The sequence below is a fragment of the Enoplosus armatus genome, chromosome 17, assembly GCF_043641665.1.
Source record: "Enoplosus armatus isolate fEnoArm2 chromosome 17, fEnoArm2.hap1, whole genome shotgun sequence".
Classification (NCBI taxonomy): domain Eukaryota; kingdom Metazoa; phylum Chordata; class Actinopteri; order Centrarchiformes; family Enoplosidae; genus Enoplosus; species Enoplosus armatus.
Window position 1 is genome coordinate 21,043,819 of NC_092196.1, and position 17,490 is coordinate 21,061,308.

The following is a 17,490-nucleotide window of genomic DNA, read 5'->3' on the forward strand; positions in this document are numbered from 1 at the left end:
TTCTCAATCAGCTTCTTCTGGTCCTCCTCGCTAATTTTGCCCTTCAAGTTCTCATCCTGCACGCTGCTCTTCATGTTGAAGGCGTAGGACTCCAGGGAGTTCTTGGCGGCGATTTTGTCCCTCTGAAGGTCGTCCTCAGCTCTGTATTTGTCGGCGTCCTGCACCATCCTCTCGATCTCTTCTTTGCTCAGTCTGCCCTTATCGTTGGTGATGGTGATCTTCTTCTCTTTGCCGGTGCTTTTGTCCGCTGCAGACACGTTCAAAATGCCGTTGGCGTCCACGTCGAAGGTGACCTCGATCTGTGGGACCCCTCGCGGAGCCGGTGGGATTCCTGTCAGCTCAAACTTGCCCAGCAGGTTGTTGTCCTTGGTCATGGCTCTCTCCCCTTCGTAGACCTGGATGAGGACCCCGGGCTGGTTGTCAGAGTAGGTGGTGAAGACCTGGGTTTGTTTAGCGGGGATGGTGGTGTTGCGTTTAATCAGGGACGTCATGACTCCTCCGGCTGTCTCGATACCCAGGGACAGAGGCGCCACGTCCAGCAGCAGAAGGTCCTGAACGTTGCCCGAGGTATCACCCGCGAGAATGGCGGCCTGGACGGCAGCACCGTAGGCCACCGCCTCATCTGGGTTGATGCTCTTGTTCAGCTCCCTGCCGTTGAAGAAATCCTGCAGGAGTTTCTGGATTTTGGGGATTCGGGTGGAGCCTCCGACCAGCACGATGTCGTGGATCTGCGCCTTGTCCATTTTGCCGTCCCTCAGGGCTTTCTCCACCGGCTCTAATGTTCCCCTGAACAGGTCGGAGCACAGCTCCTCAAAGCGAGCCCTGGTGATGGAGGTGTAGAAGTCCGCGCCCTCAAACAGGGAATCAATCTCGATGCTGGCCTGGGAGCTGGAGGACAGGGTTCTCTTGGCCCTCTCACAAGCTGTGCGCAGCCTCCTCAAGGCTCTCTTGTTCTGGCTGATGTCCTTCTTGTGTTTCCTCTTGAACTCCTCCACAAAGTGGTTGACCATGCGGTTGTCAAAGTCTTCTCCACCCAGGTGAGTGTCCCCAGCCGTGGCTTTGACCTCAAAGATCCCGCCTTCGATGGTCAGGATGGACACGTCGAAGGTGCCTCCACCCAGGTCAAAGATCAGGACGTTACGTTCTCCCGACTTGACTTTGTCCAGACCGTACGCGATGGCGGCCGCCGTCGGCTCGTTGACGATCCTCAAGACGTTCAGTCCTGAGATGACGCCCGCGTCTTTCGTCGCCTGACGCTGGGAGTCGTTGAAGTACGCCGGGACTGTGATGACCGCGTTGGACACCTTTTGGCCGAGGTAGGCCTCTGCAATCTCCTTCATCTTCAGCAGGACCATGGAGGAAATCTCCTCAGGGTAGAAGGCTTTGTCCTCCCCTTTGTATTCCACCTGAATTTTGGGCTTCCCTCCATCTCCGACCACCTTGAAGGGCCAGTGCTTCATGTCAGCCTGCACCACTGGATCGTCCAACTTTCTTCCAATCAGTCTCTTGGCATCAAACACAGTGTTGCTGGGGTTCAAAGCCACCTGGTTCTTGGCCGCGTCCCCAATGAGCCTCTCGGTGTCCGTGAACGCCACATAGCTGGGGGTGGTCCTGTTGCCCTGGTCGTTGGCGATGATTTCTACTTTTCCATGCTGGAAAACCCCCACGCAGGAGTAGGTGGTGCCCAGGTCGATGCCGATCGCTACACCTTTAGCTGCAGACATTTTCACCGGAGATGGTCGTCTGTGAAACAGTCAAACAACGTTTTAGAAACACGTTGAAGGAACCAAACATCGGCACATCACTACACATGTGCACTGACTCACAGCACACACTTCACAGGCTACAGTCACATTCATCATCATCATCATCATGAAAACACTTTTAAAAACTCTTCCACACTCTTTTCTTGTTTTACTTCAAAACAAAACACACGTACGCATTTACCAAATATCAAAGCATCACACCTTCAGTGTAAACTAGTTGCAGGGTTGAACTTACAGCTGAGTGCTGAGCGGTCTCTGTGGTGAAGAGGGCTGATCTTCTTCTTCCTCTCTGGACCTCCTGCTGCCGTCTGATCTGTCTCTGTCTCTGTCTTTATATCCGTGGAGGCTGACTCTCTGGCTGCTTCCAGACGTTTCACACACAACACCGGCAAGTCAGCGTCTACGGCAGGTACAGCTTCCTGTCGGGCATTTCAAAATAAAACGCCTCCTGATGGATACAAGCTGTGGTAAGGCGGAATAAACATGCACGTGTCTTATTGTGAAAGCACAATCTAACACGATGACAGACAACTTGACGCAGAAAACTCTGGAAACCTGGAGAAGAGGAGGGAACCCAGAGGGATCCAGACACACACTTTTATTTCATTATAGACATATAAATCTATATATAAATACATGATATAAATAAATACACACTGTATATATATACACATAAGAGCTGCAATGGTTTGTCAATGAATCGATGGATAGAATATTAATCACCAAGTATTGATAGTTGATTGTTTTAGTAATTTGACAGTTTCAGCTTCTCAGATGAATCATGGTGGATTTCTTCGTCCTTTATGATAGTTTGGTATGATTGTAGTATGATAGTGGTTTGTTGAATAAAACAAACAATTAAAATACCTCACGCTGCTCTATTTGCAATTATTATTATTATCAGGGGATTTTCACTGTTTTCTTACATTTTATAAACCAAATGATTAATCAAGAAAATCATTAATAATAATGAATTAATAATGAAAGTAATCGTTAATTGCTTTCAAACTTTCCCTCCAGTATCAAAACAGTGAAACCTTTTATTCATGATTGTGATGTTGTTTCTACCTTCAGTTGTGTTTCTGTCTGTTGTTCTTGTTGCAGTCACATCACTGACACACACTCCGCATCCTTTGATAAAACATGCATGTCAAACAAATCAAACATTTGCGTCAAGTTTTCATCACGTTTTTCGTACAGACAAACTGTTGAACTAATCTTTGTGTGAATAAGATACCAACCGACAATAAACGCCCTCAACGAAAGTTTAGAAATAAAAGTGTGTGTCTGGATCCCTCTGGGTTCCCTCCTCTTCTCCAGGTTTCCAGAGTTTTCTGCGTCAAGTTGTCTGTCATCGTGTTAGATTGTGCTTTCACAATAAGACACGTGCATGTTTATTCCGCCTTACCACAGCTTGTATCCATCAGGAGGCGTTTTATTTTGAAATGCCCGACAGGAAGCTGTACCTGCCGTAGACGCTGACTTGCCGGTGTTGTGTGTGAAACGTCTGGAAGCAGCCAGAGAGTCAGCCTCCACAGATATAAAGACAGAGACAGAGACAGAGACAGATCAGACGGCAGCAGGAGGTCCAGAGAGGAAGAAGAAGATCAGCCCTCTTCACCACAGAGACCGCTCAGCACTCAGTAAGTTCAACCCTGCAACTAGTTTACACTGAAGGTGTGATGCTTTGATATTTGGTAAATGCGTACGTGTGTTTTGTTTTGAAGTAAAACAAGAAAAGAGCGTGGAAGAGTTTTTAAAAGTGTTTTCATGATGATGATGATGATGAATGTGACTGTAGCCTGTGAAGTGTGTGCTGTGAGTCAGTGCACATGTGTAGTGATGTGCCGATGTTTGGTTCCTTCAACGTGTTTCTAAAACGTTGTTTGACTGTTTCACAGACGACCATCTCCGGTGAAAATGTCTGCAGCTAAAGGTGTAGCGATCGGCATCGACCTGGGCACCACCTACTCCTGCGTGGGGGTTTTCCAGCATGGAAAAGTAGAAATCATCGCCAACGACCAGGGCAACAGGACCACCCCCAGCTATGTGGCGTTCACGGACACCGAGAGGCTCATTGGGGACGCGGCCAAGAACCAGGTGGCTTTGAACCCCAGCAACACTGTGTTTGATGCCAAGAGACTGATTGGAAGAAAGTTGGACGATCCAGTGGTGCAGGCTGACATGAAGCACTGGCCCTTCAAGGTGGTCGGAGATGGAGGGAAGCCCAAAATTCAGGTGGAATACAAAGGGGAGGACAAAGCCTTCTACCCTGAGGAGATTTCCTCCATGGTCCTGCTGAAGATGAAGGAGATTGCAGAGGCCTACCTCGGCCAAAAGGTGTCCAACGCGGTCATCACAGTCCCGGCGTACTTCAACGACTCCCAGCGTCAGGCGACGAAAGACGCGGGCGTCATCTCAGGACTGAACGTCCTGAGGATCGTCAACGAGCCGACGGCGGCCGCCATCGCGTACGGTCTGGACAAAGTCAAGTCGGGAGAACGTAACGTCCTGATCTTTGACCTGGGTGGAGGCACCTTCGACGTGTCCATCCTGACCATCGAAGGCGGGATCTTTGAGGTCAAAGCCACGGCTGGGGACACTCACCTGGGTGGAGAAGACTTTGACAACCGCATGGTCAACCACTTTGTGGAGGAGTTCAAGAGGAAACACAAGAAGGACATCAGCCAGAACAAGAGAGCCTTGAGGAGGCTGCGCACAGCTTGTGAGAGGGCCAAGAGAACCCTGTCCTCCAGCTCCCAGGCCAGCATCGAGATTGATTCCCTGTTTGAGGGCGCGGACTTCTACACCTCCATCACCAGGGCTCGCTTTGAGGAGCTGTGCTCCGACCTGTTCAGGGGAACATTAGAGCCGGTGGAGAAAGCCCTGAGGGACGGCAAAATGGACAAGGCGCAGATCCACGACATCGTGCTGGTCGGAGGCTCCACCCGAATCCCCAAAATCCAGAAACTCCTGCAGGATTTCTTCAACGGCAGGGAGCTGAACAAGAGCATCAACCCAGATGAGGCGGTGGCCTACGGTGCTGCCGTCCAGGCCGCCATTCTCGCGGGTGATACCTCGGGCAACGTTCAGGACCTTCTGCTGCTGGACGTGGCGCCTCTGTCCCTGGGTATCGAGACAGCCGGAGGAGTCATGACGTCCCTGATTAAACGCAACACCACCATCCCCGCTAAACAAACCCAGGTCTTCACCACCTACTCTGACAACCAGCCCGGGGTCCTCATCCAGGTCTACGAAGGGGAGAGAGCCATGACCAAGGACAACAACCTGCTGGGCAAGTTTGAGCTGACAGGAATCCCACCGGCTCCGCGAGGGGTCCCACAGATCGAGGTCACCTTCGACGTGGACGCCAACGGCATTTTGAACGTGTCTGCAGCGGACAAAAGCACCGGCAAAGAGAAGAAGATCACCATCACCAACGATAAGGGCAGACTGAGCAAAGAAGAGATCGAGAGGATGGTGCAGGACGCCGACAAATACAGAGCTGAGGACGATCTTCAGAGGGACAAAATCGCCGCCAAGAACTCCCTGGAGTCCTACGCCTTCAACATGAAGAGCAGCGTGCAGGATGAGAACTTGAAGGGCAAAATTAGCGAGGAGGACCAGAAGAAGCTGATTGAGAAGTGTGACGAGACCGTCGCCTGGCTGGAGAACAACCAGCTGGCTGATAAAGAGGAGTACCAACACCAGCAGAAAGAGCTGGAGAAAGTGTGCAACCCCGTCATCAGCAAGTTGTATCAGGGAGGAATGCCCGCTGGTAGCTGTAGAGAGGAGGCACGAGCCGGCTCCCAGGGGCCCACCATTGAGGAGGTGGACTAAAGGGGCCCTTCATATGGACTCTATGATCACTGGGACTGTTTAACATTCAACTGAAACCTCCTGCATCTGGTCCTTGGTCCTTATTTGTTATGTGATATAAGAGTTGTAAGGATCCAAAATGTCCACATGTCTTCCATGTAAATAAATAATGTTTCATGTCCACATTATGATCAAGACAGTAGTTTGGAACACAGCTGTAGTTTTATTTAGAAGTTTTTATCCTTATTGTAGATATAATGTATAAGTTGTAAAAATTATTTTCATGTCTGTCTTGCTGGACTTTGTAACAAAGATGAAAATCCAAAAGAACTTTTATGTTTTCTGGTTTTCATCTTTTTTTTTTTAATCCAAGCTTCCTGGGGTTAAATTTCAAAATAAAATGTTTCTCCATGTATAAACTAATTGACTTAACGTTGAGGGAAACCGCCTCTCAATACAAATAACACAGGTGTAATTACAGGAAATGTGTCTTCATTTTACATAAATATGACATATGATATTTCTCAATGAACTATTATTATTTATAAATACTTATTCACTAACTCCTGCCGATGAAATATTTGTACATGTACAAGAACAGCTAATAATCCCATATAATTAAAAATGATTACAGGTTGATAAATACTCATCCTTATGCCTCCAGTCAGACAGTCCTGTAGGATTTTCACCTTTTCCAACAGAATTCATATAAATGTATAAACTCCTATAAGACTTTCTATCCCCTTTGTAAGAAAAGGGTTTGGTTATTTTCACAGTCCTACTGGAAGTTTTTTTCCCATTGGCTCTTAAATATAAGTATTTTGAAATATATTCAAAATGTCTTTCATCTTTAAATTGACTGATTATTCCTTATTGAAAATCTAGCTTGGCTACGAGGGATTCTTCTCTATTCTCTGTATTTACTCTGAATATCACGCATTTAAAATTATACTTTATTAGCATAAAAGTATACTAGTATCAAAAGTTAAATAAAAAAACACATCATGCAGAAATGCCCATTTCAGAATATTATATATTGGTGGATTATAAGTATTGATGCATTAATGTGTTCGTTACTTTAATGTGGCAGCTGGTGAAGGTGGAGCTCGTTTTTTAATGACTTTGTGTAGTTTAATCTACAATAATACATCATAATTTATTTGTTGATAACATTTTGAATCTGCAATGTAAGTAAAGCTTTAAAATAAATGTAATGGAGTAAAAAGTACATTTGCCCCTAAATGTAGTAGAGTAGAAGTATTACTCAAGTAGCCCTAAAATAGGCTACAAGTACCTCAAAATTGTACTTGTACTGCACAGCCTTAACATCATATGCGTACTTAAATCACAGCCCACGATGCATCTGGTTACATACATTATGCAGGAGACAGATCGATGACATTACAGCAGATGGACGGACTGTTGCTGGTAAACGGCAGTGACGTGGGACCCCCTCAGGATGGAGAGGGACCCGGGTCTCAGTGATGGACCAACACTGGTTAGTTAGTTAGTTAGTTAGTTAGTTTGAAGGGGTGGGTGGAGGTCCCAGTGGAAGCTGTATGTCTACTCTTCTTTTTCCACCCGTTCGTGCTTCGTGTTTGCCGTCACAGTTTCGGGAAGAGTCATCCGACAATATCCAGCGGTTTTTTAACGGCAGCTGTCAAGATCGAGCGCCGACCTACCAACTATCGCGAGAAACGGGGCAGTGCGAGAAGAACGGGTCCAGGCAAGGCATAGCAATATTCATATTTAGCAACAACAACAACCTTTACGAAAATGATTATTCCGTCATGTAGACTGAAAGAATGATGAAATGTGTGCCAGTTTTACCAAAAGACACGGATGAAAACACTGGACTGTGATGTGCAGGTAGAGGAAACACAGTACATTGTGGTGAAGCAATATTGATAGCTAGCTAGCTGGTTTATTAATAGCTAGCTAACTGGCTAACGGTTAGCTTAGCTCGCAAAGAATCTTTCATGATAGCTGCTGTTGGATGATTCAATATGCGGTCATGTCAGCGACACGTTACAGTAGGCATCACAAAATAAGCGACATCTAACCAACATTGACCAAATAAAGATGCTAATTAACGGCAGGTCCGTAAGCAGGTTGACGTTAGTTAGCCATTGTTAGCTAGCGAACGTTACACGTCTTTAAAAGAAAGCTGAATGAGCAAGACTCACACATTGCTTGCTAGTTCATGCTAGCGTGCTAGCGAGTGAGGCGAGTTGATGTAATATTCATCCCACTTAACGTTACTCTCAGCCACATTACTTGTAGTTAGCACTCTTTAACATCCTGGGCTACCTGTGTGTTTTTGACCAGTCGTTAGTTTATCTGTGTGACATGTAACGACAGAGTATGGACGCTTTTCACATGCCTCATCTGATGACTGTAGACTAGCACATAGATATACTGCTTTACAATAAGTACAGGTAACATCAGTTACACGTCAAACAAGAATAAACCTAGCAAGGAAAACTTCAGGTCAATCAACCAGCTGCTCGTTAGCTTGAAGGTTTCATCCTCTACATTCAGAGAGTGACCATGCAGGCTTGATCTGTGGAGATCAGTGAAGCTGTGTACAGTCTGCGGCGGGGAAAGAAATGTTCAGATCCTTTGCTTTAGTGAAGTAAAAGTCCCGCATTGAACATCCTGAAAATGACTGAAAGCTCACAAATCAGATGAACTCATGCAGCAGAACAACCCCTGTGAGTGTTAGAATAATACATGACATTATTGGATTATGATCACTGATGCAGAAACATGTAAGGAGCCTTTTAACGTTGTAGCTGGTGGAGTTGGAGCTTATTTTACGTAGTTTATATACTCTTGAGTAGTTGACTCTATAACAATGTTTGATATATTGTAAACTGATCATATGTTTTGTTTGAAAAATCTTCGTCTGGAAAGAAACTCAGAACTGTAGGCTGTCAAATAAATGTAGTGGAGTAAGAAGTACACTACGTCTCTCTGGGAGTAGTTTTTGGTCCTTTTCTTACCTTAAGCCACACATAAAGAACGTTAACAAATATGTCTTTTCCATTTATGTAACAGCCATAATCTGTCCCATTTTCATCCATTACAGATGCTAAAACCCTTGTGTATACTTTCGTAACATCCAGAATTGAACACTTTTCTATGACCTTCCCATGACCGCAACAAGGGGTCTTTATTTGGTCCAAAACGTAGCTGCTAGAGTCCTTACAAGATTACAAGGATAAAAACCCATCTTTTTTCTATGTGCTTTTTTAAAACGGCCATCCTGTTGTATTAAACTTCTTGCCTATATGTTCGTAGGAGTTTTCATAGTTGTGTGTCTCTGATGTAAAGTATGCAGAGACCTTTTGGGTGATTTGCACTATTTTTTACCTGAAGTTGAACTTTTGTTTGTGTGTTTTTACAGGATGTGGCCAAGCTTCTCTGGATGTATGACAGATGGTGAAGAAGGGGCAGACCTTGTGAATCCCACACATCTAACCTCCTCTAACCATCCATCTACTGGCCATCTGAAACCCACACTTTCTTGTTAAAACGATAAAGTATTTAAATTCACAAAATAATGTAGCAAACAGCTTATCCTTGGAGATATTTGACCTCTTTTAAACCCATCTTGCATGGGTCCGGTGCATTGTCTTTTTAACTTTTCATTTTCAATGGGGCTGAGCATAACACTTAAGTTCACACTCATTTGTAAATTATTAGACCAATGTGCCGTATTTGCCCCCAGTCAGTTACCCCAGCTGTGCAATCACTTCAGCTTTCTGTTGTATGTTTGAAGTGATTTGATAGACCATCAAGTCAGCCGGCGTCTTTCAGGAGAATGAACGGCTCTCTTTTAACCCCGCCCAGCCCGCGGGCTGCAAACTCCTCTCCTTTACCTCCCTCACCCTCCCCATCTCCGTCCCCTCCGTCTCCCTCTTTGCTGCCCCTGTCCCCCCGGCCACCCCCTCTACCGCCCCTAGTGAGCCCTCCGCCCCAGGCTCACCCATCCTCCCTGTCAGACACCCCCACACCGTCCCCCTCACCTTGCCTGAGCTGGACCGAATTCTGTGAGCTCCACGCCCGCGTTGCAGCTGGTGACTTTGCACGCCATTTTCGGGCTTTTCTCCTGGAAAACCCCCACTACTCCCCAGATTCAGCAGCCGCCTTCTGCCGGCGCTTCACCGACCGTTTTGTTCGTCACTTCCAGAGTGAGCTGGAGGGGGCGCTCCCGCCAAGCTGTGCTTCTGGGAGGGACGATATGGTGAGCTGGGCTCCCCAGTCAGATGCTACTTCCCTGGAAGAGGAGGCGGTCTCCCCCCTGTCAGCGTCTGGGGGCGCTGTCCTCCCATGTCCCCCAACTAACGTGACACGGGTCTTATCCAAGCCTGCACCGACACGGCTGGTGTTGGAGAACCGTAGTGGGGACAGGTTTCAAGATTCTTACGCCCACAGCCAAGTCCTGCCTCCGTCTTCATCATCGTCGTGTTGCTCCTCGGTGGGAGGAAACAATGGGAGGCGTGAAGAGAGGGGGGCCATGGTCGCCCCTGGGAATGGGGAAGCACCAGTTGAGGAAGAGGAGGACAGCTGGTTAGGGGTAGCGTCTGTGGGGGAAGATGTTGAGCCAGAAGAGGGGGAAGCAGAGTCCACAGAGGTGGACAGTGCTGACCCCTCCCACACTCCTCAGATTCCACCTTTCTCTTCCTCTGTCACTCCTCCGCCTGGCTCCAAAGGTAACGGTACGCCCAACTCCTCCAAAAACAAACTGAAGAAGCGCTTCTCTCTGCGGAGTGTGGGTCGAAGTGTGCGGGGGAGTGTCCGGGGAATCCTGCACTGGCGAAGCTCCTCCAGTGACTCGGCCCAGAGCCAGCTGCCCTCCAGCTACAGCTACACTATGGGTGTGCAGGACGCTACCTTGGTTTCAACCTCAAAGAGGAACTCTGGTACACAGCCTCCCACACCCACCTCCTCCATGCCTGTTTCTCTGTCCATGCCCCTCTCCCTTCCCCACTCCTCCTCCTCCTCGCTGCCCCCCTCATCTTCAAGCAGCGCCACCTCTCTGTCTCTTTCGGAGGCTGCTCGGGATCGGCGGCGGAGCAACGGCGAAGGAGGTGAGAAGGAGAAGTGGAGCCATCGTCTGGAGAAACTCAGACTGTCACGATCCCCTCCACCCGTCCTCACCCCAACCGCCGCCGGCTCTCACTCCACCTCCTCCACGCTGCCTCCGAGCAGTGCCGCCGCCGCAGCCGCCATGGGACCTCCGAGGAAGGTGGGCCGGCTGGTGCGGGAGGGCGGGGTGAGCGTCAGTTCATCCAGCGACGAGTTAAGTGCGAGCCACGGCTTTTCTGGCTTCTCGTTTAGTCTACTGCATCACGGTACGGACAACAACAACGCTGCCTCAGCTTCATCTGCTGCAGCTCAGGCCGGTCCGGTGCAGCCTCTGGCCAGCGGAGGGAACGTGCCCTGGAGAGGAGGACGCTGGCATAAATGTCGTCTGGTCCTCCGAGAGAGAGACAGAGATGGTGGCGAGCGGGGAGAGGAGTACTACCTGGAATTCTTCATTCCACCTAAAGTAAGCGTCTCCCTCCTGTGAAACATTACAACGTGTTTACAGTGTGTTTATTTCATTCCAACGTAAAAGATAAGAAACTTTATTGATCCCATGACGGGAAATTCAAGTATCACAAGAACGTTTGTTTAGTTTAGATAAGTAACTAGAATGATATAAAGATGAGCGTCTACTATCTACTATACATCAATCATAAGTGTATTGAAGCCTCCTACCAGCACCTTTAAAGCTCACTGATTACCACGTAAAACAGGTTAAGTTGTTGGTAAACTATGATGACAACACCACCTCCTGATTCTGCCTGTCTCTCCAGTCCTCAAAGCCCCGGCTGACTGTCCCTTGCTGCTCGATCGTGGATGTGAGGAGCACCACAGCGCTGGAGGTCCCCGACAAGGAGAACACCTTTCTGCTGCAGGTAGTCACTCCTTCATCAGAGTCCCTCTGTCTTATTTTTCTGCTACGATTTGTCTCTCAAGGGCGATCCACCCTCTGAGAGACTCACTCAGTCTGGTTTCTTTGTCCTGGTGCACTTAGTGAAGTGTAGACAGCTGTGCAGATCTCCTGCTGTTGCTATGTTGTGAACTTATTGTCTATATTTGTGGTGATGGATCAAGGCCTCCAGCTTCACTGTGGGCAGGGAGATAAAATGAATGAGTAAAAACAATACAGTGTTCTTCCTGAACTCTCCTCATGGAGCCGACTGTAAAACCAGTTTTGTCCAGTAAATTTGTGATCAGCCTGATGAAGACAGTTTGTCCACCCGCTGTCCTCTCTGCTGCCTCTGAGGACGGATTGACAAACCTATGCTTCAGTCACATTTATGCGTCGCTGACCTCTCGCATCTAATGTGAATTCCCAGTCTGTGTACTGCAGCGGTTTATTCAAACATATCTGTGACAATCTGAACCAACCATACCAGGAACTGTGAGTAACAGCAGGCGGATCTGACAGCTGACAGTCAGTTTAATGATAGACACTGACATGTGTCCAGTCTAAAGCTCAACCCTCCATGTGCCTCCCCCTCAGCTGGATGGAGCGGCGCAGTACGTGATCGAGACACGAGATGCTGTCCAGATGAGAGCCTGGCTGAGTGACATCAGGAACGGCATCTGTCTCAGGTAATGAATGAATGAGGGGGGGCTCCCGGGCTTTACAGTATGCGAAGGACACAATGTGTTGAACAGGAGCTACTGTCTCTCTCCCACAGTGAACAGGAAGACGCTGAAGGTGTGTGTGGGGGGCCGCTGGACATCAGTGGGACACCTGAGATTGTTGACCGTCTTTCACAAGGTCTGTGCTGCTGTGAGCTTTACAGTGTGTTGCAGTTCAGGAGGACTGTTCTTTGTCTTACTGTGACATGTAACACAGTAGTGATCAGTTAGCCAACAGCTGAGCTGGTGAATGAAACAAGCGGCGGTTCCTTGTGAGATGCATATAATGTCTATATACTGAAATATGATATACTTATTGATATACGTTACAGCGGTCTAATCACACTGACTGGCATCAGATTTTGAGCAGTAGTTGATCAGTGAGTTACAGCCTACAGTTTAAGTAATTGATACTTTCTGTTCATTATTGATCGGTTGTTTTGTCGGGTTACCTTCCCAGATCTGCGGCCCTGAACCCTGGTTTGGAGGCTTTTAGCTTGTTGGTGTAACATAAGCAGGTCTGGGATGATCTAGAAGTTAGTTAACACGTCTCTCTGGTCCTGTTTCGTTGTCTTAGTGTGTTATGGAGGTATCGGAGGCTCCTCACCTCTGATGGATCCTCTCCCACCAGAGCTGCCACCTCGAGCCCCTCTCGATGAACCAGACAGGATTCTCGGGGGAGGCGGGGCTAGTCTGGGCACACCTTTTGCGGAGACACCAGATGCCACAGGTGAGTACGATCCAAAGACGTATTTTTATTTTACACGTTGAAAATGTAAATATTGAACCAAACTGTGGCCTTCTTTCATTTGGAGTCTTCCAGTTTGATCTTTTCTGTTTAGAGGAAGTGCTACATGTACCATCATATGCACCTTTCACCCTCCTAGGCTCCTTCCTGTTCTCGGAGACGACCGTCGCAGAGACGGTGGAGCACCCGCTCAGTGAGTGTCAGTGGTTCCACGGCACCCTGTCCCGTCTCAAAGCTGCTCAGCTGGTGTTGGCTGGAGGCCCGGCGAGCCACGGCGTCTTCCTGGTTCGCCAGAGTGAGACACGGCGCGGAGAATATGTCCTCACCTTTAACTTCCAGGGCAAGGCCAAGGTGAGTGTGGCTCTGTGTATGTGAGAGAGGCCATTTCATTTCCTGTGCTCCTACATTTGATCCTTTGATTAACCTTCATGAGCAGATCTGTGGTACGGTGTAAAACCATTGGCAGGACTGCGTCTAGCTCAGTTTCAGGTGTCTTGTTTTGTCCAGAAACAGAGAAAAGCAGCAAATATTCACATTGGAGAAGCTGGAAACAGAATGATCAGCATACACAATGTTTTCAGATGAAATGAAGATAATAAGAACAATTTATTCTGATGAATGTTGAGTTTGACCTTTGAGTCCTGTCCCCACTTTGCTTTGGTCCCTTCAGCACCTCCGTCTGTCCCTGAACGAGGACGGTCAGTGCCGAGTGCAGCACCTTTGGTTCCAGTCCATCTTTGACATGTTGGAGCACTTCCGGGTGCATCCGATCCCCCTGGAGTCCGGCGGCGCCTCAGACGTCACACTCATCAGCTTCGTGGGTGCCACCGCTGTTCGCCAGCCAGGTATGAGTGAGCCCCGCCCTCCAGGTGTAAACAGAAAAGAGGCACAAATCAATCACTTAATGATGGTCTCATGTTGTAAAACATGACATGCTGTTGAGGAGCAAACAGTCTGAACTTATCTCTCTGCACTCGTGAACTGTTGGACTTCATGAAAGTGACTTCTCTAATAGACGATGAAATCACAGCCAAGTGCTTGTTTGCTACCTAAAGTTTATGAAGACATCTTGGGCCGTAGAGCACACCGGGCCTGAAGTTTGAGGTGCATAAGCTCCAAAAAGGAAAGCTGTGAGGAACATTAACGTAACAGACACCGACATCGCTCGGATGATGTCTGAACAGGGCTTTAAAGTACGACGTAAACGTGGAGATGTGTGTGTGTGTGTGTGTGTGTTAAGATGGAACCAACTCCACCAAATGTCTGTGTGTTAATGCATCTCGCCTGTTTTTACATCTTTGTGCCTTTAACTCTTCTGCCTCACGTCACCTCTGCTCTTCCTCTCTGCTCCACCAGACGATCAGATTTGAATGGAAACAGTATTTGTTTGTTTTTCTACGAAGCATCGGTTCATGCTGAAGTTGATTTCTTAGATAACAATGCCTCCACACTAGTGAGTCCAGCGTGTTAAATGTGTCAGGAACATTATATATTTATATTATATTTCATGTTTTGGTAAAAAGCTCCACTCCACGTTTCCATCTGCTGTCTGTGCTGCTGTTCTGACCTCTCTGTTGTTGTCTGTTGTATCCGTTGGCTCATCCCTTGCAGGCCGAGACAGGGCAGGCAGTCGGCCTACAGTCTGTGATGTCATCACCACGCGCCATCCTGACTCTCCATCAACCCCCATCTCTGACTGTGTGTAAGTGAGACCGGACTCGGCTGAGAGAAAGTCTGAGAGGGGGGTGTTTGGGAGTGAGTGGGTGAATGAGGTGGTATGTGTTTGTTCAGATCGGACACGTGTGTCTGATTATCAGACTGAGGTCAGCCACGCTGCTGAGCTGTTAGTCAACGTACCAAACGTCCTGACGCGGCGCTAGTTTACAGTTTACAAGTGTTTTATTTAGGAAAGATGGCTGCCTCCTGGATTAAAAAATGAACCTGCAAATATTTTCATAATCAATCTGTTTTTCTGGTTGCTGCCAAACATTCTTCTGTTCCAGCAGCTCAGTCTCATGTGATCGTGAACTGAACATCTTTGGGTTTTGTCACCTCGAGCTCTGGGACATCTTATTGATCAAACGATTAATGAAGAAAATAATCGTCAGATGAATGGATGTTGATGAAAATCAGCCCTGTTGTGGAGGGAAGACCTCATACACTGTGTGTGTGTGTGTGTGTGTGTGTGTGTGTGTGTGTGTGTGTGTGTGTGTGTGTGTGTGTGTGTGTGTGTTCCTGGAGTTGGACTGCCTCCAAGACTCCCATGGACTCCATGACTGCAGACTTCCTCCACCTAACCAGCCACTCACTGTCATTTTCTCTTTTTGTCTCCCGCCTCTCACCCTCCTCTCCTCCGACTACGCTGTCACTCCACTCCTTACACCCCCCCCCCTCCCGCCTTCCTTTATTTACACTTTTCTCTCATTTCCCTCCTTTTTTCTTTCTTTTCTCTTTCTCTCGTCTGTTTCTTCTCCATGCAGACTTGACCAGCAGACCCCGTAGCCCTCCTCAGCCTCCCCCCCTGCCGCCTGGCCGCCCGCCGCCCCCAACTCCTCCGCAGGAGAGAGGAAGCGAGACAGAGGTGGGAGGAGCAGGAGGAGCAGCAGGAGGAGCAGCAGGAGGAGCAGCTGTGGTGACAATGGCAACGACAGGAGGAGGGGGAGGAGGAGGGGGAGGAGGAGGAGGAGGAGGAGGAGGAGGAAGTGGAGGCAGCGGAGGTGGTAGTGGAGGAGGAGTGGAGGACTGGGAGGAGAGGGACAGGGACACTCCTCTCCGCCAACTAGAAGCTGTGGAGGGAGAAGAGAGGGACGGAGCGAGGGCGCCCCGAGCCATCGATAACCAGTACTCCTTCTTCTGATGAAGGGAAGGCCAGGAGGTGTGTGTGTGTGTGTGTGTGTGTGTGTGTGCGTGTGTGTGTGTGTGTGTGCGTGTGTGTGTGTGTGTGTGCGTGTGCGTGCGTGTGTGTGTGTGTGTGAGCGAACGTGAGATTGGATGAGGCGGCGTACATCATAGCCATTCATAACCAGTATTTTTATTTTGTTAGCAAGGTGGAGGAGAGGAGGAGGAGGAGGAGGTGTAAGAGTACTAACACTATAGGAGAGAGAGAGAGAAGACTAAGCAGACGGAGAGACGGGTGACAGCAGCTTTACAACACTAACTCGCGGTACATTTCTTTCATTTTTCGTAGTCAGATAAGCTTTGTTTTGCCGGTACGCCTCACAGCAGGCTCTTCTTGTGAACAGTCGTGAGAGCTTGAGCCCTGTGAAGCCAGCAGTCCCAATACCTCACAGTGGTCCTGCCAAGACAGCACACGCTAGCCAGAGGCCAAACACACTCTACAGACATTTGTACTGTAGACCCAAGACATTACACTCTTGCTGGTACGGAGACGACGTCGCGGCGAGCTCCATTAACAAACTGTACTGGCTTAAAGGTTCTGCATGTAGCATGTAATTAGAGGAGCTACAAGACCAAACCGACATGTGAAATGTGAAGTTCAAATCAGCGATAAACACAACACGTTGATGAATGTACGATAATAATACTAACACTAATGACATGATGTTGATTTAATGTTTCCTGCTTCAGTGCCACATGTCCTCAGTCTTCAGTCAGTCTTCTTCTGTGAGAATATATATAACATATATGTAACTAAGGAGGAAGACTTCGACCTCCACTCACTCTGAGCCGCTTCATGCGTTAATGCATCCAAGAAGCATCACAGCCAGATGTTCAGAGATCATACTTTATGTTAATAGGAAGGCTTGTTGGCACAAAGTGGTGCCCCCACCGTATTTAGACAGGGTCACACGTTTTGATCGCTGTGTGATAAATGTTGGTATGTGTAATAGTTCTAGCTGACAGTATCCGGTCCGTCTTTTTACTGTAGATCGTCCTCTAATGTCACAGAGTCTGACCAAAATCACAGCTGTAGAAATGTGTGGCCGTATCTAAATACTGTGCTGGCACCGTGTTTGGTCCCAGCTGTTAAAGTAAAGCAATAAACTGTGATAGACGCTGCAGAGGCGACACAGCACAAAATCATTTAACAGAAACACTCAAATTAGCCGTTAGCTGTTCTCCCTGTTGAGATTTCAACACGCTGGATCATACAGAAGGAGTAACATCATGATGTTGTCTGATTCCTGATCAGTTCAACCCCTGAACCCCTTACTCTGTGAGTAAACTGATAAACCTGATTAGTTGGTTATTTGATAGAAGGAAAATGAATCAATTCAACCATTTTCAAATCAGTCACTTATCAAAAATAAGCTAAACATTTGTTGGTTCCAGTTTCTGAAAAGTGAGAATTTGCTGCTTTTCTTTGTTTTACATGGTTCTAAATTTAATATCTTTTGGGTTTTAAACTTTTGTTTGGCTAAAACAAACAACTTGAAGACTTCACCTACAGCTCTGGGAGATTTTGAGGGGCATTTTTTACACTCTTCTGGC

General features: G+C 47.8%; 3 protein-coding genes across 3 annotated transcripts in view; 2 read left to right on the plus strand and 1 right to left on the minus strand.

Moving 5' to 3' along the window:
• Positions 1-1,724, minus strand: part of LOC139300692 (heat shock 70 kDa protein 1-like) — a 1,921-nt gene extending 197 nt beyond the window's left edge. Inside the window, exon 1 of the mRNA XM_070923858.1 lies at positions 1-1,724. This exon is cut by the window's left edge and continues 197 nt beyond it. Within this exon, the coding sequence (XP_070779959.1) occupies positions 1-1,724 (1,724 nt within the window).
• Positions 1,725-3,686: 1,962 nt separating this feature from the next.
• Positions 3,687-5,639, plus strand: LOC139300691 (heat shock 70 kDa protein 1-like). Its single transcript, XM_070923857.1, has one exon. The coding sequence runs from the start codon at positions 3,687-3,689 to the stop codon at positions 5,604-5,606; it is 1,920 nt and encodes a 639-aa protein (XP_070779958.1). The 3' UTR covers positions 5,607-5,639.
• A 3,772-nt stretch (positions 5,640-9,411) lies between these two features.
• sh2b1 (SH2B adaptor protein 1) lies at positions 9,412-16,006 on the plus strand. The gene is made up of 8 exons (XM_070923850.1): positions 9,412-11,142; positions 11,453-11,554; positions 12,166-12,257; positions 12,347-12,429; positions 12,868-13,020; positions 13,178-13,389; positions 13,709-13,883; positions 15,519-16,006. Exons 1-8 carry the CDS (start codon positions 9,412-9,414, stop codon positions 15,893-15,895), a joined length of 2,925 nt encoding a protein of 974 aa, XP_070779951.1. The 3' UTR covers positions 15,896-16,006.
• The last annotated feature ends 1,484 nt before the right edge of the window (positions 16,007-17,490 follow it).

What these genes read in the sequence shown, in the direction of transcription:
- LOC139300691 (XM_070923857.1), top strand. Translation starts at nt 3,687, where the DNA reads ATGTCTGCAGCTAAAGGTGTAGCGATCGGCATCGACCTGGGCACCACC.
- sh2b1 (XM_070923850.1), top strand. Translation starts at nt 9,412, where the DNA reads ATGAACGGCTCTCTTTTAACCCCGCCCAGCCCGCGGGCTGCAAACTCC. An exon ending in AGAACACCTTTCTGCTGCAG is followed by an intron (nt 11,555 to 12,165) that starts GTAGTCACTCCT and finishes CCTCCCCCTCAG; the next exon opens with CTGGATGGAGCGGCGCAGTA. An exon ending in ACTTCCAGGGCAAGGCCAAG is followed by an intron (nt 13,390 to 13,708) that starts GTGAGTGTGGCT and finishes TGGTCCCTTCAG; the next exon opens with CACCTCCGTCTGTCCCTGAA.